The sequence below is a fragment of the Haliotis rubra genome, unplaced genomic scaffold, assembly GCF_003918875.1.
Source record: "Haliotis rubra isolate DU_JTF1 unplaced genomic scaffold, ASM391887v1 Scf52, whole genome shotgun sequence".
NCBI lineage: Eukaryota > Metazoa > Mollusca > Gastropoda > Lepetellida > Haliotidae > Haliotis > Haliotis rubra.
The window spans coordinates 937,194-955,393 of NW_025767213.1; the positions used below are offsets into that span (position 1 = coordinate 937,194).

Sequence of the window (18,200 nt, forward strand, 5' to 3'; positions counted from 1 at the left end):
ATACTTGGATCAATACTGGCAAAGTTGACTTCTTCAGCACTGTCAAAGACATAGTCCATACAACTGCTGAATTTCTTGAAGGTCGGACTCTCCAGCAACTCCTCTACAGTCAAGGTGTGGTGTACATGGCGCTTTTGCTTCTTCTCCTTCTTCCGTTTCTTGGCAGCTGAAATGACATGAATAAATGAATGCACACTAATGTGTTCCGAAAATATAATTTAATCTGAATACATTCACATTACCATGTAAGCAGGCTATTTGCAGGATGTAGTATCAATGTGTACATCATTTATATTGAGTTTTCAGTGTACCAACCATATGTTTCTTCATCTTCCTCTGGAATTTCCATGTAAATATCTTCTTCACTTTCAGATTCAGAATACCTTCCTCTTCCTCGTTTTGATCCTACATAATGACAAAGTGTAACATTATAATTCTTTTAATGAAAGAAGAAATATTAATCCTGCAACAAGTGTGTTTAAACAGTTTCTATAATTCATGGCAAAAGCATCACCACTGTAACAGACAAATTCAAAGACAAAACGGTTGAACTAATTGTGTACCGGTAATTTGAATTCTGGCGATGTGAAAGTTAGGGTGTAACCATTGATCAAACATCACAACATGCTGTGGCTCAGCAGCAATACATTGAGGATGTTAAATAGAAACAGTTACACTCAACTTCACTATCAAAAATGACAAGATACTGTTTGACATAAATTTTTAATTTCCTTTCACCCAAAATACACCTTACTTTAATAGGTTCTTAATATTCTTTCAAAATCTCCATCAGAGTTTATCTAACAAAACTCAAGGTTAATTCCATTAACTTGAAATAACTTTTGCTGGTCCAAGAACACAGTGGACATGTTAGCAAATGTTAGTTTTGTTAGGATGCAAATCAGAATTTGAAGGCACTCACCATATCATGGCAATGGTATTTTCACTGCGTATGTATCACCAAAAAAGTGGCTTAAAACTTCTTGCATAGGTCAACTTCCCCAAATATTCACCTCTTGTAATGAACACTAAACTATGACTCAGGTATGAACATGTTCGATTCTCTTTCATTCAATCATTCATTCATTCATTCATTCATTCATATTCATTCTTTCTTTCTTCATCAGTTTAAATCTTGGACATTTTAAGGATTGAGTAACAAGGCTGAGTAACAGTGTTACAAAGTATGCCTGAAAGTCAAGGTGTCCTTGTCATAAGCCTCCTGGTAAGAATGAATAATTCAGGTGTATGCTACATTCAAATACAAGCAGCAAAACATCAAATAAACCAAAGGACCACTCTTAAAACAGTTGTAAAAAGAGCATTAACACTGAATTGAAATAAGTACCTCTTTGTCGTTCATCCTCCCCGCCTCTCCGATGATGAGACAATCGTGCTGAAAATCCCCTCTCATCATTTGAACGAGAAACATTAAAGTGTAATCCATCTGCATCTCGTGTCATATTTTTCCGTCTTTTCCGAGAATCTGAATCTGCCACTGCTTTGACTGAAATTCAAAATTAGAACTTGTCAATTTTCATTACGCATAAATCAAATGCACAATATTTTTAAGCCATGCTTGTTACCATTTAAGTCAATCATAAGTTTGATCACATATTAATATCAGCTGGGGACATAAAATGAACTTCGGTAATAAAATTAATTAAGGAATCAGCAGAAGTTTAATTGATACAAACTGTTTGGGAAGTTTTTGATCTGATAAGTAATAACTTTATAGAAATCTGTCATCAGCCCATGCAAAATACTTAAAACATCATGCCTACTGTTCATTCTGTTCCAAAAGAATAACCAAACTGTTCATTCTGTTCCGAAAGAATAACCAAAAATACAGAAATAATCTTTCTATTACAAGTTCGTTGAGTGAAACAGACATGCATGGTTAAAGCTTACAGAAGCCAATATATTCAACAATATATCTGTTCCCAAATGCTTAATGAATAAGGCAATTGAAGACAAATATCTAAACAAGTGATTCAAATGATTTAACAGTGCCCAATCACAGTGTATCACTTGAAATATATTATCTACAGATACCTGATAACAGTTAACATACAAATTAATAGTGACCATTGAAAACACATTGATAATCTGCCTAACAAATTTGAAGAGATGAAATTTACAACAGGAAAAGAAAACTCATATTAGTGACACTACAATTCAGTTCAACCAGAAACACCATTATATCATATACTAGTAAATAATGACTAAAATATTAAGTCAGCTGATGATCAAACTGCTGATAATTGGGTACTGTGAATATTAATCAAACTCAAAACAGAAGAAATGATCAACAGAAACAACTCATAAACAGCCCATTTCCATTGGTAACTTTGCTGTGCAATAAAACATATGAAAGTTGCAGAAAAGAACAAAGTGATTGATGTAATCAAATTCAAACAAGTGTTATCTATTTCACCTTGAGGACCACTATCATCAGGCTTTCCATTAATAGGTGTATCATCTGCAACTGTTTCCAACATTTGTATGAAAGTTTACATAATGTCAAATTATAATGAAGAAAAAATTCAAGTGTGAACTGTTAGTGAAAAGAGAAATCTCACAACTGCATGTCAGTGCAAAACCATGACAAAGACAAATGCTAATTGAAATGAAATGAAGAGTCAATGATATGAAATGTGAATTGCCTACTATCACATTATATGATGAAAGGTATTGTTTAAAACTATGCTTGCTACAATGTGAATAAGATAGCATGTACTAACCTGATCCCCCTGTGGCTATGGACTGTAATGTCTGAAAATACCATTTTGAAATAGTAAATATTAACACAACACCTTATGAAATACATGTATCAGTTTGTTTTAGAAAATTCAACAGACTGCATATGGAAATGTGAGCAAAGTGTTAACTAAATTCATTTTAATTAACAAACTATGAAGCATCTGTTCAATGACATGTATCCCTTGAATAATGGTGTCCATCTTCAATTTCTAAAATATAAATCCTCAAACCTAGAAATGTGTTTATTATATAGGTAGTATTTTTCCTGTACCACGATTGGTCAAAAGACCGTCACATGATTGACTACAAAACACGATATTGACTTGAGTTTTCTGATAAATTACGATATTGACTTGGGTTACTAAAAATAGACACGGAATCCCGTACGAAGGGGCTTCCCCCGCTTTTCAGCCAATCAGATCACTCGGATAGATGGCACAGTGTGTGCATTAAAAGTTTATGTTAAAACCTGTTTCTCTTTCATTATATAATAAAACAATTATAGACTCTTGTAGAGGTCGATATCGGTTTTCATTGACCTGAGAAAAACAATATTGACCTCGCAAGCTCGGTCGATATTGTTTTACTCAGGTCAATAAAAACCAATATCGACCTCTACAAGAGTCTATAATTGTATAATGTCATACATATAAACCAGAAGGAACAGCATCACCAGGTTTCAAAACAATGTCAAAACACTTGAAATATCTCCTGAAAACATCATCAGTTAGCATCCAAAGATGTTCATAATACCCATATTGACAATTTGTTAACAGTAAGCAACCAGTGATGAAGAAAAAATGTCAAGGCAGTAATTACAACTGCATTTAATATCACAGACATGTCTTTCAGAATATTTCCAGGGTTTGTTTGGCAACAGTGCAATCAGAACTGTTAAATAACAGTAATAAAATATTAAATATGTGCAAACGTAATGAAACATTATTATGAAAACAAAGCAAGAACTTTATCTGCTTGAAACCTTAAACGAACAGCAGATATCTATCTTTGAAACCAACAGAAATGTCTAAAACTTGTAAAGAAAATTCAATAAAAAGTAGAGAATATCAACATTCTAACAATATACCATCACTAAATTGTTTTCAATTTCTCTTTCTTGTTTCATATTCTCTTTTTTCTGAACAATGGTTTCTTCAAATTTAACAGCTTTCTTCCTGTTTGCCTTTTTCTGAGTTACAGATTTTCTTGGATTTGTTTTTTTCCCTCTACTTCTTAAGTTTCTCTGAAATAAGTTCGACACAGTACAATATAAAATTTACACAGGACAATTTCTCTATGAATAGCACATTTCGCATAAGGTGGTTTCATAACATCTTCAAACTTACCATTGTCAATAAGTGACAACTTACAACAATTACTTCTCTTTCTTAAAATCTGACATAAAATTACAGTATGGAGTGACATTAAATAATCATTAAAGAAACAATGAGGCAAGAAATCAGTTATGTGTGGACAGAGAAGGTTCATGAAGTGAATAGTGAAGTACATTGGAACTATGTGATAATGGACTGAGAAACGCTATACATACTTTCATATCAAGCATTTCAAGAAGCACAACTGGTTCATTTTTTCCGGATGTCTTTTTCTGCAACCTAGAATCACCATCCTTATTTATTGATGTCCGTGATGATGACATTATACTTGGTTCTATGTCATCTAAAGAAACAGAAGGTTCACAATGTCTGCTCGAAGAGCGTCTCCGATTAGAACGTGTTAAATCACTGTCCATATTTGTAATTGGCACTGACGATGAAGGTTGCTGTGTAACTTGCTGGCTGGTAAGTCTGTCTGCTGAGGTTGCTTGAGCAGGGGATGAGACTGAAACAAAATACAAATAAACCAGATTAAAGATCAATTATCACATTAATTTTATGAAATGGGGCCCTGTTTCATTGCAACAGAAAGATTCTTGAAGTATCATATCAGGTCATAAATTGAAAAGCTAAAACATAAAAAGTTCACTATTAACCCAATAAGATTTCTTATTTATTTTTTTGCTGTTTTTCATATTTTTGTTCTTATTTGATAAAGCACACTACCAATTACATCCATTACTGTATTATCCTTCAGACCTATGGACATATTTAACAGATTTATACCCAACATCAAAGGTTAAAGAAGCCAAAATCAAAATACACACTAAAGAATTTTTGGGACATACAGTCAACAGGCAAGACATCAGAAAAAGACAGAAACTTAACATGTTTGTCCCTGAGTACTTGTTACAACATATACTACAAGACAACATACAAAATTTGTGGATGATACAAACAGGAAAATCAGAGTCAAGAGTTAAACATCAGTTCAATAAGGCTGCCTTCTCAAATAGAATGAAACCACAGTTGATCTAAACCTGTGTGCATAATCTATGAAATACAACCTGTCATCTTGTTTTGTTCTTTGTGGTTTATTCGTCCCCTATGTGGATCAGCAGGATGAAGTGGACCATCAGAAAGATAACAGTCCCCATTAATTGTTGCTGGAAGACAAAAATTTCCAAATAGCATTTATCAAATTGTTTCTTGCACTAAATAATAGGATTTTCCATTTAAAACTTAAAATGAAAATATGTTTTCATAATAATGAAACACAAGTGTTTGGCAATGTCCCGCCACAAAAGAGTGAGTTGTGTTTTATGCCACTTTTAGCAATATTCCAGCAATATCACAGCTGGGGCCAGAAATGGGCTTCACACATGGTACCTATGTAGGGAATCAAACCCGGGTTTTAGGCATGACAAGGGAACTCTTTAACCACAAGGCTACCCCACCGATAAAGAAGAATTAAATATATCATATTTACTAGTTTTCATCTTTTGGTCAATAAAGTTTTTAGTCATGGTCACTTGTCAGAATCTTCTCCTTCTCCTAACTCTGAAGATATTTCAGGAATATAGTAGATTTGAATGTATAGATGCACATGCATATATCCACTGTCAGTGTCAGTATGTATTATGGCTGGGACAGGTCCAAATTTTCTACCCGGGTACCCCGGCCCCTATTACCCTAACCTGATACCAGTTATGTTAATGACTGACATCAAATTTGTAAGAAATGCCAATATATTCTTCAGCTTGGAGGCTAAAATTTCGAATTTTCCAATATCTTAACCATGTGACAGGTGACTGTAAATTATGTCTAAATCTTCAAAGACAACACAACCTTTTAATATCTGATATCTTAGTAATCACTCAATGCAGGCTGTCGACATAATTGAAGACACTGGGTGCAACGTTTTATGAGATATCGTGTTTACATAAGTTTGAAAAGTGGTCAAAGTGTGAATGTGACCTTGAAGATAAAGTCAAGGTCACCCAAATCGACTGGTGTCAGAGTAATGATCCAATGTAGGTTGTCACCAAATCTGAACATATTGGGTAAAACAGTGCATAAGATATATCGCATTAACAAGAGTTTAGAAAGCGGTAAGGTGAATATATGGTCAAGGTCACCCAAATTGACTGGTGTCTGGGTAATCCCCCAATGTAGGCTGTCACCAAATTTTAAGACACTTGGTACAAAAATTCATGAGACATACAAACATATGGATGCAGCTGAATACATAGTCCCCCGTTCCGCGTTGCGGCGGGGACAAAAAGTAGACCTACCTGAATTTGAATATGAGTTTCTTGAAAATGAGTTGAACTCTTGTTGAAAATGGCTGGAGTTACTTGGTGAATATGAATTATTCTGATTCTGATTTGAAAACCGTGATGATTGGGAATTTGAAATTCTGCAAAGAAATAATTCTAATTAATTATCATCATATCATATGAAGTGACTGTAAAACCATAACACAAATAAACCATTTTCTACATGTGAATATGTTAGTTTAGTGAATAAGATTGAATATTTCTTCAAGAAGCCAAGGAAAACTTTTGTTCATTATTTGATCATGCTCATCATCAAATTGGATACATTACTTATATAATTCATCCAAACAATAACTGTTACTGAGAATGTTTTCTAAGTGTGTAAGACAGAACTTGTCTGTTTTCCCCAAGGATCAAAAGTGTTGCTAATATTTATTTTTCCTGTTTACTGCATGGAAGAGTATAATACATTATAGAAGAGTTCACCTTGATGTATCATTTTGTTGACTAACACGAGATGAAGATGACGAGTATTGAGATGACTGTACAAAATTTTGTCCATGCTGTTGCAAATCCTGTGACAAGTTAGTATTCACCCCTGAAACAAAAGAAAATATATAAATGCAAAGTAAAAATATCTGAAGAAGTCTGCACAAATCATAGTTGACAACACCATTCAATGCTCATGTCTGCTATCATAGGCACAATATCTTTCACATATGATATTCTACTAATGAGTTAGATATAGATCTATCAAATGCTGTAGGTGAAAAAGGAGAACATCATTTACTGACAGACAATACATATTCATGTCTTCAAATGCCTGAAACATCTTACCATCATAGAGATTTCTCCCACAAAAGACCTGAGGATCGTTTAGAAAGACAGCTTTTAATAAAGGTGGCACATCTCCCTCTATAGAGTCCCCCCACCAAGGTGTCCTTCAACTCTCTGAAATTGATTGATGAAACCAAATTAAACAAATATTAGTATCAACAAAGCAATCAAGCAATATTAAATTGTTCTTTATAATTTATCATATTTCCACAAGCTTTAAAGTATTCATCAAGATAAATGAATTCTGGTCTTTCATCAGTTACACAGTTAAAGTTTGGTTTGCCACACAAACATTCCTACAATAATGCAAAACTTACATATGGTTTGTTGAAGTCTGCCGTAGAGCTTGTGCCAGTTGCTTTGCCAACCCCTCACTCCGCACTGAGATAATTCTCTTTGCATCGTCTGCAATCGTGGAACTATACAACAAACTTTTGTTATGCATAGTCTGCGGAAGGGGTGTTGGCAACGGCAGTTGCGGCAACACTGAAACAGAATAACAAATTGTTGTATTTGATGTCATTTCAACAAATCAATATTTCCTCATCATCAAATCAACTGTCCTTCACCCCAATGCCTTAAGATTAGCTGGAGAGCTAAAACATTATGTTTCAAGATAATCACATTCAGCTTCTATGAATTTGCAGGTGAACATAATTGTCAACCAGTGTTCAAGAGAATAGTTACACTAATCCACATCTAGCTCTTCAGCTTGCTTAGACGTGTTTCAAAATAGCAAGCAGCCAGCAACTGTCTTAAGAAAATAGGAAAATCAGACTGTGAAAAGATATACTAATATGTAGGTTCCAGATGGCAGCATAACAGTGTTTGACACTGGCCAAATTTATTTGTACTTTATCATGTTCATACGATATGTGTGTGTAATTAGAATGATAAAGCATCCAAGAGAGCAACAATTTTACCACACAGGAATTTATATCTTTGTTCAGAAAGATGCATAGCCACTGATCGACAAACATGGATGGAACAGATTGGATTATATTCTAAACTTGCATTATATTCTAGCATCAAATTATGTTTTAAATTTGAAGAATACTTATCCCTTGTTGAGGAGCCGACACATTGTATAGCACTATGAAAATTTCACTGTTCTTACCATAGTTTACTACTTGAATTTGAAGAAGGAAGAAAGTTAAACATTCCTCGTCACGAAAGATTATGTCCATTATGTATCATTCCTTGTGTAGAATGTGAATACCTCTTTTGCATGGTCTGTCCATTTTATGATACTCTTAGCAACTCCATTTTACCAGTATATTACACTACCTAACCATCATTTGATAAGTTCATTCACTTATTATCATCTACAAACAACATCGATGTCATTAACAGTCTTGCACGATTTGAATTTCTTGGCATGAAAAAGCATGTGCGATTTCTTAAACCTAACATGTAACAACCTTGGTGCTCCACGTCCATATATTAATAAGCCTGTATTGCACTTGTCCTGTCTTACAAACATGTATTTTTTATTGATCCCTAAAAGAGCACGAGACCACATGTATACGGTAATATTACTGGTCCTTATGAGAACATACAAGACCAGCGTCACTGTTAAATAACATAGTTAACCAAACCTGAAGATAGGTTTTCAATTCTTCAAAGAAGAGGTTTTCGAAGAGAGGTACATATTATGCATTTTCCAAGCTGAAAATGTCCTGTGACAGTTGTATCAATGTTTTTGAATAAAAGATTGTACAATAAATAAACTCTTTTATTTTATATATGGCCCCTACCTCGCGGAGTTACCTCCCGTTAGCATGCGCACCAACTGGGTAAGCTCCTAGACCCGTATCATCATTCCTTCTGCTGAATATATCAGTGAACAGAATTGCGGGGAGGGGGAGGCCCTACCCAAGGGCGACTCTCTTGAAGAATTGAAAACCTCTTCAGGTTTGGTTAATTCTTCTTCATAGAGATCGTCCTTGGGGTACATATTATGCATAAACACAGACTCCCAAAGACCGGAGGCCAGGGAGGAGGAATTCTGTCCAAGCACACACAAAATATAGCGATCATTATCATGGAAAAAAATTGAACAGGCGCCATAACACTCACCTGTCACTTGTCCCAGTTGAGCTTCCGCGAGAGGCATTATGGGAGGGGAACTGACAGGGAGGATTTGTGCTCAAAGACGACCTCCATACGTTTAGCATAGGCAATCGCACATGTACGAATGTCAACAAAACCCCACCCACCTAGTGTCGATTAGTGAGCACCGTAGGGGGGAATGTCAATACCGCTCAATCGACTAATTACTCCTGAGAGAATCGAAAGGGGGTAGTTTAACTCACAGTAGCAGACATGTCAATAATACACAATTATTGTACAGCAGCGTCAATAAACAAACCAATAAACCAAGACTCACTCGGTCAGGGTGGCAGGACACTGTCCACTGGAGAGAACAGAACGGCCAAAGCTCGCACGATTACGGGAATGTGTATCGAGCTGGTAGTGCCGTATAAACGTGCTTGGCCGGCTCCAAATAGCGGCAGAGCAGATCTCTTCAATGGGGAGTGCCGATGCAAAAGCTTTTGATGCGGCTACTGCCCTGACCGAGTGAGCCTTCAACCCCTCAGGGGGAGGCTTGCCCTTAGCCTGATAAGCGGCACAAATACACGAAACTAGCCAGCGAGACAAAGTCTGCTTGCTCGCTGGCAGACCAGCCTTCCGCCACCGTAACAACAGAACAGCTGGGTACCCGTGCAGTTCCCTGCGTTAGTTTGATATAGACTTTGGCGTCTTACGGACATCCAGCGGGTGAGTGCTTTCGTAGGAGTGGTCCCGATGTGGAAGGCTGGGTAAGAGTGGGAAGTTCGATAGGAGCTGTCACATGGAAGCGTGATCGACCCGGCGGTAAGTATCCGGGGGCCGAATGCTGACACGATCAGTGTGAAACACAGTCAGCGCCCGGGTCGGACGACATAGCATGTAAATCGCCGACCCTACGTCCAGATGTTACCGCCACCAGAAAAACAGCCTTCCAAGTTAACAACTGAATGGAAATAGCCGATAGGTGTGAGAAAGTTGGACCGGACAGCCAATCGAGCACGATTGACAAATCCCAAAGGTGGACTGGTTAAGCCTGAGAGCAGGTCGAATCCGTTCAGCGCCAGCAAAAAAGCTATGCGAGAGGTGCTGCCCCAGAAGAGCACCATCGACAGGGGTGTGAAAAGTGGAAATAGCGGTGGAGTAGCCCGCGAATGGGTCGAAGCCGCCAGGCCTTCTTCCAAAGCGAGCTTGCAAAAACTCCAATACTCGGACTAAATCCGCAGAAAAGGGATCTGCAATCCCCTATCTGAACACCAGCGCGCATAAGCGGGACCACCTATCCTCATACTGAGCGTTTGCCGAATCCGCCTCGAAGCCAGAATTGTGTCTGCAACTGCTGCAGGAATTCCAGCGTGCCTCGAGGCTAGACCTGACAGAGGCCAAGCCACCCACTGAATCCGTGGATTTGGGTGGAAGCTCCGTTCTGAGTGAGAATGTCGGTCGTAAAGGTAATAGAACAGGAGGCTGAGCCAGAAACCTGAGAATTACGGAAACCAGCTCTGTGGCGGCCAAAGCGGTGCCAGTAGCACAAGCAGCCGAGCTGGCTGGGTGGACAGCTGTGAAAGGACCACGGGGAATGAGTGGTAGCGGCGGGGCAGCCAGAGCACTTTGCCCGTCAATCCAGCAGGAAGGCGTCGGCAGCCAGCGCCCTGGGTCGGTATTGAGAGCAGAACACGGGTGTCTGATCGTCCCGCCGGGCGCAAACAGATCCACCTGGAGCGACCCGTACAACTGGGAGATTACTCTGAAAATCTGCCTGTCGAGCATCCACTCGTGCGGGGCCAGGATCGGCGAGAAGGCGCATCTGCTCGCCGTTCTCCAGCCCGGGAGATAAACAGGGAGTACCTGACAATCGCACTGGTGGCACCAGAGGAGAAAGTCCCCGCCTCCCGGGGCGCTGGGGACACCGTGCCGCCCTGCTTCAGGATATGCGACATGGCCGTCTGGTTGTCCAACTGAAGGCGGACTACCTGGCCCGCGGACATGCTCTCTCTGGCGCTTCGAAAACCAACCGCACAGCTCTCAGTTCCAACACGTTGATGTGAAGGTGGGCCGGCTTCGGACCAGAGTCGGACGCCGACAGACTGCCCAGAACACCCCAGCCCGTGAGGGGCGCGCCGGTCTGAACTGTGAGAGCTGGCGTCGGGATTTCCAAGGGGATCCCCTGGTGAGATTCCGACATTTGTCCACCACTGAAGGTGAGGTGTCAACCACTTTCGGGGACTGTGAGACTGCGCTCCAGATCCTCCGTGTGAGCCCACAGCCGAGCCAAAGCTTGCTGTATAGCGCATCCTCAGCAGCGCCCGCCACCACGACAGAGATCGTCGCCGCCATATGGCCCAGTAGGCGGAGCCAAGTCCGTGCTGGTGCCTGGGGCTGGGAGAGGAGCGAAGATACCATCTCGAACTCTGGTGATCCGTCGGGCGACAAGGAAGCGAGATCCTTGTTTGTTTGGAATCGCGCTCCAAGAAAAACCAAGTCCTGGGTGGGTACCAGGTCGGATTTCTTGAGGTTGATTATCCACCCCAGTCGAGTTAGAATGTCTATCACTGTGTGAGTAGCATCTAGACTTCGCTGGCTGTGTTAGTGCTCGAGCAACCAGTCGTCGAGGTAAGGGTAACTAGCGCCTTCCTTGCGAGCGCAGCGGCGAGGGTAGCTGGGACTAACATGAGCTTGGTGAACACCCTTGGGGCAGTCGATATGCGAAGGGAGCACCCTGAATTGGTAACACATCCCGTCGTAAAGAGAACCGAAGGTACTGCTTGAGCGATGGATGTATGGGCACATGCGAATCGCATCCTTTAGGTCGATTGGCGTGAGCCAATCGCCGGGCTGAACAGATGAGATCACCGGCGCAGTGTCTCCATCTTGAAGGATGGTACTTCTAGCATCGCGGTTCAACCCCTTGAGGTTGAGAATGGGGCCGGAACCCGCCGTCTTTCTTCGGAGACGAGGAATGCGTGGAGTAAAATCCCGCCTGTTCCTCTCCCGGTGGAATCGCATTTCGATTGCGGACTTGTCCAGCAGAGCCTGAACCGTCGCGCAATATGTCCGCCCTTGCCTGACATGGCGGCACGGAGTCGCGGTATATGCGGTGAAGTCGAGGCGGACCTCGCTTCCACAGTGGTAAATGGCCGATGCTGGCGGTGGCCAGCACCCAAGCATTGTTGGTAGCCTTCTCCCATTCCGGCAGGAATAGAGAGAAGCGACCTCCCACTGGGATATGGGGTAGGAAGCTGGCGTCGCGTTGTCCCGAGCAGCGGAGCTGACTGGGCGTGACACGGCTTGGCGACAGCCTGATGGGTTAGCGGGAGGTTGGGGCAGACCTCCAGCCCAGCGAAAAGGCTGGGAGCTAGTCGAGGACTGCTCCTTGCCCCTACCCTTGGCGGACCTGCTCCTCCGCCTACCCCTACCAAGCGGCGAAGCCAGCCGGCAGACTTCGGGTGTAGGCTGCTGCCCCCGGCGGAGGAAGGTGGAACGGGAGCGCGGGGGCGAGACACCCGCGGGTGCTCCAACAAGGCCTTAGAGTCCTTGAAGGAGGTAGCTGCAGCGGCAGCCTCCCGAATGACCTGCTGTGCCCCTGGAAAGAGGGTCGCTCCCAGACGGAAGGGGAGGGCCAGCAAGGTCTGCTGCGTCGCTGCCGAGTACCGAGACGTCGACAGCCACAGCTTGCGCATCCCCATGACTGCGCACATCACCGTCGACGCAGCAGACCGCAAAGAGTTGCGCGCGAGGTGGGCCTGTACTTCCGATAGCTGACGGAGCAGCACGACATGCGGTGAAACGTCACCAGCATGCCCCTCCGCCTCCAGGGCCGACCTCTGTATCGAGGAGAGGTAGGCCTCATGGACCACCACCCTGACCTGCTGCATTGCGTTCCGGTAGACCTCCTCGTAGGTCCGGTACGCATGTCTCAGGGGGGCGCCCGCGAGGGCAAACGGTGGAGTCACACGCCCTTGCCGAGCAGCCGGAGCTGCTCCGGAGGAAGCCGAGCCTCCCCCCAGGGCGACGGAAGTGAACACACATTCGTCTACGATGGGAACCACGAACAGGGATTCCTCCCCAAGCTGGTATCTCCGTACTAAATCCGGCAAGTCGAACCGGACAAGGGTACCAGACAAGAGGGGATCAACCGCGTCCTGGACCAACGAAGGCAGAATGTGGAGCTGCGTCTGCGTAGGCTGCCTAGGGGCAAACGCCTCGCCTGGCAAGTGGAACTCAGCCGAGTCCAAGCTGCCAACAGGCACCGCGGCCTGGGGTAGGCCCTCGGCAATCCTTTGCCGGACCTCCCGCAGAGCCCGAAGCAAAACGGAAAGCACCGTCATGCTCCTCTACCTCCCCAAGCTCCATCGACTCGGCGCCCGAGCCCGAGTCTGAGGCTGGGTCTCCTCTGAAAGAGGACCCTAACCCCCGACCCGGTGGGCGGCCTAGCACTAGGAACCACAGAGAGGGAAGAGCAGACAGAGTGCCCCGCCTCAGCGCCTGGAAGCGTGCACGGACCCCGGTCCCGAGACGCTGGAGGCAGACCAGGCAGAACTGGTGCCTCCGCCCTCATGGGGCGGGAAGGCGCAGGGATCGGAATCCCAGGAATACTCAACGGTCCCTGCGCCAACTCCGAGAGGGGGACTGGGAGCACCTCCCCCTCCGGGGCAGCCGAGGCGTCCGGACCCGAAGCCAGAGGCAACGGGTCTACAGACGCCTCAAGGCTGAGGGATCGAGCCGAGCCCGGCGATCCCACCCCCTGACTCTCCGCCCCCCGTCCGGAGTGAGCGAGGAACTCCTGCCCGGAGCCCTCCAACAGACTCACGGACGAGGGACTTCACGGAGTCCATATGTTGCTGAAACAATTTATCCATTAAAGACATGTCAAACCCACCAGTAGAAGCAGGAGAGGGGGCTTGGCTTTGGGATTTTTTTCCCTTACGAGACCGCTTTTGGGCCTTAGACGGGGGGACCTGGGTCAGTTCCCCACCCGCCTCTCGCATCTCTTTGTAAAAGAGTGTCAGCCGCCCTCCTCTTTTGGGCGCGGGGGGAAAACCCAAGACATATTGGACACGCCGGCGTCATGGCCGGTCTTTTCCAGACAGGCTACACATTGGTCATGCCTGTCGGCCCGTGGAATGCTCTGTCCACAGACCGAACAGGACGAAAAGGCCTGAAAGCAAACACGCAAGCATGTAGCTAACGGCGGACCAGCAACATATATACACGTAGAAAACATTGAAAAATACGTGAAGGCTACCACGGGAAGTAAGAGTTGGTTCAATACGCAATATTACGACCACATGGCACGCTAAACTTCCCGCCATGGCAGAGCAACATGTGCGTAAACCACGGGAAAGTTAGCGTATTAGAATTAATACAAAGTCACAATTATGAAACAACCAACTGTAAAGCTTTACTGTTCCTTTCATAGGCAAATAAAGACCATACATACAGGTGGTGTAGTATCAGACATAGTTTTCTTATTCAGAAAGTTCAGCGCTGTACGGCTCATGGACGTCTGTTCACGGCAGTGACAGCAGAAGGAATGATGATACGGGTCTAGGAGCTTACCCAGTTGGTGCGCATGCGCAACGGGAGGTAACTCCGTGAGGTAGGGGCCGTATAATAAATAAAAAGTTTATTTATTGTACAATCATAATATTTTATTCAAAAACATTGATACAACTGTCACAGGACATTTTCAGCTTGGAAAATGCATACTAACGATACAAAACAAATATATATCAGAAGAAAGATCAGCCCAAAAGGACTGCTGGGCGATCTCTATGAAGAAGAATGGAGCTTGGAATTGATCAATTTGAAATAAAATCAGCAGAAATCTGCGGATCGTGGATAATTGCCATCCCTGTACTTGTCTTTAATCTGAGTATTCAGAACCAGTACAAGCATTAAACTTAAAAAATATCTGCCAAAACATCTACAGGAAAGATCATGGTAGCAAAAACTGACAAAACATGGGTAGGAGAGCAATTGGCACCATTTGACCAAGGCATACCTATATTGTTATCAAGACATTGATTAATACTGGCTTCTATTCTGACCAAGCTTATAATTAGTATTTTGTAGCTCATTGATAAGAAAATTGTTTGTGCTTTCTCTTCTCTTTGCACCTAATATACATAACTAACAACTGAACTGTGCTTGCATTGTTGGTTTTGTGTAATAATATAAACACATTAGGGTTAAAAGTATTTTATATGGTGGGTCAGGTATTAGAAACGACAAGACGTAAAGAAAAAATTAAGATGTCAAAAAGCATGGTCAGTCATTTTATGAGATATTTGTGATACTTTTTATATTCGCCACATAGTGTTTCGTTGCAGCCCTAGTAACGAATATGAATAATTATTCATGAATATAATAATATTGTCAAGTGATTGCTTGTGCATAGCATAACTGCTATTACGTGCATTATGCCCAGTCAAAATGATGTCGTATCTTCGGAGGTGAAAAAACTAGCTTTGAAAATGAAAACAGACATTATGTGTAGGAAACTTACAATGAAACACCAGAAGACAACATAATTCAATTTTTGTTCCTGTTATGCTACCCGTTATTCAACTAAGCCAGAACACATTTCACTCCAATCTACCTGGTGATTCAGTGAAAAAATGATCCGAAAATGTAACTTCAAGAGAATTTCTGTTCCATTATCAGAAGAATTTACATCTTAAGCAGTTATTTTCACAGGGATAATATAAATTGCTATTGTATTAGTATACTGGGTTTTTTCTACGTATCATATGTAACATAACAAGCATTGTCACTAGGTGACATAATCCCCCGCCGCAAATTATGAAATCAAACTTAAAAAGTAATGAAAGCTATTGTATTTGTATACTGTTTTTTTTCTACTGTATTAGTATACTGTTTTTTTTCTACGTATCGTATGTAACATAAAAAAGCATTGTCACTAGGTAACATAGTCCCCTACCGCAAATTATGAAATCAAACTTAAAAAGTAATGAAAGTGAAGGTCGTAATTTAAGATGAAGTTAAATGTCAACAAAAACATGACCAGTCAACCTCTCTTAATATCTTGTTCTGTAGTTGTTCAAACGCACAAATATTTTCAAGACTGACTTTGACCTTGACATGAATGTCTTAGTGTATGAAATATGCAAAAATAGTAATAATTGCTTATTGAAAAACATTCAAGGGAAATCTTGAAAGTCCATGGAGAAAATCCAGTGAACTGTTCTGGAGATATCTCTCTGACAATCTTAACATGCAGTTTAACATGCTGAAATCTTCAAAGTGTCGCTGTGACCTTGACAATTATGTGAAAGTCACCAAAATCGACTGGACCTTGCACCTTCCCTAGATGAAGCTTGGTGTCAAATATGACAGTGGATGGTTCTTGAGGTATCTCGCTGACAAGCTTAACATGCAGCTTAACATGCTGAAATCTTCGCTGTGACCTTGAAAAGGCAGCGAAGGTCACCAAAATCAACTGGGCCCTGAGCCTTCCTTAGGTAAAGCTTGGTGTTGAATATGAAGAAAATCCAGGGAACGGTTCTTGAGATATCTCGCTGACAAAGGTAAACTGTTAAAGTCCCCTTGTGACCTTGAAATGAAGGTCAAGGTCACCAAATCTGACTTGGACCTTTCTTATACTGTGATGGAACCTAGGTACCAATATGAAAAGAATCTAGTCAACAGTTCTTAACATATTCTAATTTGTACGTACGTATGGACAGACGGAGCCTAATACTATATCCCCCACTTAACGCGCGGTGGTGGATAATAATCAAGAGAGTCTATTTTAGACCGCGCCCTTGCGCCATTGGCCCATAGAAGTACAACATGCCGCACTATTCCTTGACCTGGTGAGTCTAGTTGGCGCACCATAAAAATAAAGTGACTCGTAACAATCATACATAAACTTCCCAATATTTTCAACTTGTTTTCACATTTTCTAGCGATCAATCGGCATTCGTAATCCTCACATCACTATGCACGCTTTCCAACATCCAGTACGGTGCCTAAATCAATGCATGGAGCTTATAATACGTAGCTTATTCAAGTCATGCTATTTGTCTATACATTAAGAGTTATGCCCCTTAGCAGTAATTTTCTATACCGAAGGGCGGTGACTGAATTTGAAGGTAATTATCGAACCAAAATAACGGGAGCAAAATCGTCTTCTAATGTGAAGGTATTGAAGCAACAGTCGCGAATACTTTTGTTTTTCCACACAAAAAGATAAAAAACACTTAGTTTAACAGATATTTCATACTTTCACAAGTTAACTACTTAAACTGTAGATATAAATGCGAAAAAACAGGGTTTTTTCTATTTCCGACAGTACTTTAGTTTCATTACCCATGGGCCCAGGGCCCACTTCATCTGAAAAGTAAAATAGACACTGAATAATTAACATAGGCTCAGTACTTTGGGTACAAGTGGGTGGTTGACTTCCTGGGGTACATGCCACTTTGATTGCAAAAAAAATGTAATTGTCAAATATGACTTCAATGAGTCAATAACGCGGGTATCAGGGTCCATGGATGACTAGGCGGTAATCAGATCGTGACTGCTCAGAATAATGTAAAATTGGTGCTAAAGCGGTAGGAGCGAAAAGCGGATTCTCACGAATATGGTAAATGGAAGTTGTACGCATACAGAATGAGGCAAAATAAGCATGCCATTTCACACACGTTTTCACAGATGTTACTGTAAATAATTTTAATGAATGAAAGTGGGACTAAATTTAACTCAATGAAATAAAATCTTGGAAGATCGTTTTGTTATGTGTTTTCTGGCTTCATACGTTTTCGGATAGCGGTGTCTACCCTCGCTAAAACATCGTGTATTGCATCACAGTAAACAGTGAAAGTACTTGGGTGATGGCATGCCTATATGATAAAGTCTTTATGTTAGTACGATGTTCCGTTGTTTGTGTAAT

At 41.9% G+C, this 18,200-nt stretch overlaps 1 protein-coding gene across 1 annotated transcript in view; it reads right to left on the bottom strand.

Annotated features, from left to right (window-relative positions):
• Positions 1-18,200, bottom strand: part of LOC124292506 (nipped-B-like protein) — a 79,066-nt gene that overhangs the window by 29,755 nt on the left and 31,111 nt on the right. Inside the window, 13 exon segments of the mRNA XM_046729623.1 lie at positions 5-166; positions 316-405; positions 1,349-1,507; positions 2,438-2,488; positions 2,745-2,775; positions 3,851-4,006; positions 4,313-4,602; positions 5,165-5,263; positions 6,392-6,516; positions 6,863-6,974; positions 7,214-7,304; positions 7,306-7,327; positions 7,531-7,699. Coding sequence (XP_046585579.1) covers positions 5-166; positions 316-405; positions 1,349-1,507; positions 2,438-2,488; positions 2,745-2,775; positions 3,851-4,006; positions 4,313-4,602; positions 5,165-5,263; positions 6,392-6,516; positions 6,863-6,974; positions 7,214-7,304; positions 7,306-7,327; positions 7,531-7,699 — 1,557 coding nt within the window.